The sequence below is a fragment of the Pterocles gutturalis genome, unplaced genomic scaffold (assembly GCF_000699245.1).
Source record: "Pterocles gutturalis isolate BGI_N339 unplaced genomic scaffold, ASM69924v1 scaffold38599, whole genome shotgun sequence".
In the NCBI taxonomy this organism is placed as follows: Eukaryota; Metazoa; Chordata; class Aves; order Pterocliformes; family Pteroclidae; genus Pterocles; species Pterocles gutturalis.
In genome coordinates, this window is record NW_010134548.1 from 1 (window position 1) to 2,566 (window position 2,566).

General features: G+C 62.0%; 1 protein-coding gene across 1 annotated transcript; it reads left to right on the forward strand.

Annotated features, from left to right (window-relative positions):
- Positions 1-3: 3 nt before the first annotated feature.
- CHRND (cholinergic receptor, nicotinic, delta (muscle)) lies at positions 4-2,559 on the forward strand (the record flags this gene model as incomplete). Its single annotated transcript, XM_010081631.1, has 8 exons — positions 4-36; positions 147-256; positions 367-522; positions 754-869; positions 1,111-1,311; positions 1,660-1,771; positions 1,885-1,999; positions 2,362-2,559. Coding segments are annotated over 8 exons (1,041 nt in total), but the record flags the coding sequence as incomplete, so codon positions are not given.
- Between the last annotated feature and the right edge of the window lie 7 nt (positions 2,560-2,566).

Below are 2,566 nucleotides of genomic sequence, written 5' to 3' on the forward strand. Positions count from 1 at the left end.
GGCGAGGCGCTCACCACCAACCTATGGATCGAGCACGTGAGTAGGGACGGGCGTCACGGCGTCACAGCGTCAGTTGTCCGCCAAGACACAGGCAATGGGGTGGCTCAGTGTTGGTGAGGGGGTGACCTGGGGATCCCCCCCTCCAGGGCTGGACTGATTACCGCCTGCAGTGGAACACATCTGAGTTTGGGGACATCCACGTGCTCCGCCTGCCACCGGACATGGTGTGGTTGCCTGAGATAGTTCTGGAGAACAAGTGAGCCGTGCCTCCCTTTCCCCTCCCAAACCTCCCAAGCTGTGCCCGCTCCCAGGGCCCCCCCTGCCCCTCACCAGCCCCGCCATCACCTCAGCTCTCTCCCGGCGCAGCAATGACGGACAATTTGAGATCACCTACTCCTGCAACGTCCTCATCTACAACACGGGCTACGTCTACTGGCTGCCGCCTTCCATCTTCCGCAGCGCCTGTCCCATCAACGTCGACTTCTTCCCCTTCGACTGGCAGAACTGCACCCTCAAATTCAGGTGCTGGGGGGTTGGCTGGGACAGGGCAGGGTGGGCACAGGCACCAGAGTGGGCATCCCGGCCCCCCAGCAGTGCCCAGTGCTGCCGGCACCTTCCCTCACTGTTGGGGCGCAGCAAGGTTGGGGGTTTGCAGGTGACTCCCGAGTCCATCACACTGGAGGTCAGGGTGGGTGGTGGGCACCAAGCAGCAGCTGCAGCCCCTCATCCCCTGTCCCCTCGGCCGTGGGCCAGCTCGCTGGCATACAGTGCCCTGGAGATCAGCATGCACTTGAAGACAGAAAACGACCCGAAGACGGGCAAGGATTACCCAGTGGAGTGGATCATCATTGACCCTGAAGGCTTCACGGGTAATGCTTGTGCTCTCTGCCATGTCCTGTGGCAGCGGGACACCCTGTATGGGGCTCAGGGGCACCCTGGCACTGGGGCACCCTGCCACGGAGACACCCAAGTACCTGGGGCTTTGGCACCCTGGCACCCATCCCACCAGACCCAGGAGCTCCCCAGACTCAGGATGGGGAGAGCGGTGCTGGTGAGCATGGGCATGGCAGGGGTCCCCCACGCCATGCGCTGTCCCCTGTGCCCTGACAGAGAACGGGGAATGGGAAATCATCCACCGCGCGGCCCGCAAGAACATCAACCCAGACAACCCCCCCGAGAGCAGCGAGCACCAGGACATCACCTTCTACCTCATCATCAAGCGCAAGCCGCTCTTCTATGTCATCAACATTGTCACACCCTGCATCCTCATCGCCTTCATGGTCATCCTTGTCTTCTACCTGCCTGCCGACAGTGAGTGAGCCCTGCAGCACCCGCACCCAGCACAGGGGTCACCCCATGGGGCACCACCATCTGCCACATCCACACCAGGTCCTGGGACATGGTGACATCCCAATGCCCAGCATGGGGATGCCCTGGTACCAGGACACCCCCTCATAGGACACCATCATCTCAGCCAGGCACCCTGTAAGGGACACACTTGGGGAGAGGGTACTCCATGTGGGACCCTGGGGTACCCCCATAATAGAAAACCCTCTATGGGGCACCGTATAGTGGGACGCTGGAAGGGCAACCCCGGCACTGGGGGGACTGGGAAGGGGACCTGAGGCAGGGTTTGCCCTGAGCTCAGCTGCTCTCCAGGTGGTGAGAAGATGACCCTGGTGATCTCCGTGCTCCTGGCCCAGTCCGTCTTCCTCCTGCTCATCTCCCAGCGCCTGCCTGCCACCTCCCACGCCATCCCCCTCATTGGCAAGTGAGTCCTGGGCACCCATGGGGACATTGCGGGGTCCGTGTGGTGCCAGGGGACAGCTCTGCCTGTGCCCAGTCCCTGTGGCATTGCCACCTCCAGGTCTGTGCCTCCCACAGGTATCTGCTTTTTATCATGCTTATGGTGACGGCTGTGGTGATAATCTGCGTCGTGGTCCTCAACTTCCATTTCCGCACCCCCAGCACCCACATCATGTCTGACTGGGTCAAAGAGGTGAGCAGGGTGCTGGGCTGGGTGAACTGGTGGGTACAGGGGTGGCACCGTGCCCCACAGAGCGCATACAATCATAGAATCACAGAATGGTTTGGGTTGGAAGGGACCTTAAAGATCATCAAGTTCCAACCCCTGCCATGGGCAGGGCCACCTCCCACTAGCCCAGGTTGCTCAAAGCCTCATCCAGCCTGGCCTTGAACCCCTCCAGGGATGGGACAGCACAATGCTGGCATTGCATTGGGGTGTCCCATCTGCGCTGCTCCCAGGGGCTGCACACTCAAGTTGGGGGCAGAAGGTGGGGACAAGGTGGCATTGCACCAGGGAGATGGCCAAGGGACCTGACAGCCCTTCCCATGTCCCAGGTCTTCCTGGAGAGCCTGCCTCGCCTGCTGGGGATGTCACAGCCAGCCGAGAGCCTGGCGAGTGCCCCGTGCATCCGGCGCTGCAGCTCCGCGGGGTACATCGCCAAGGCGGAGGAGTACTTCAGCGTCAAGTCCCGCAGCGAGCTCATGTTCGAGAAGCAGTCGGAGCGGCATGGGCTGGCCAGCCGCATTACCCCTGCCCGTG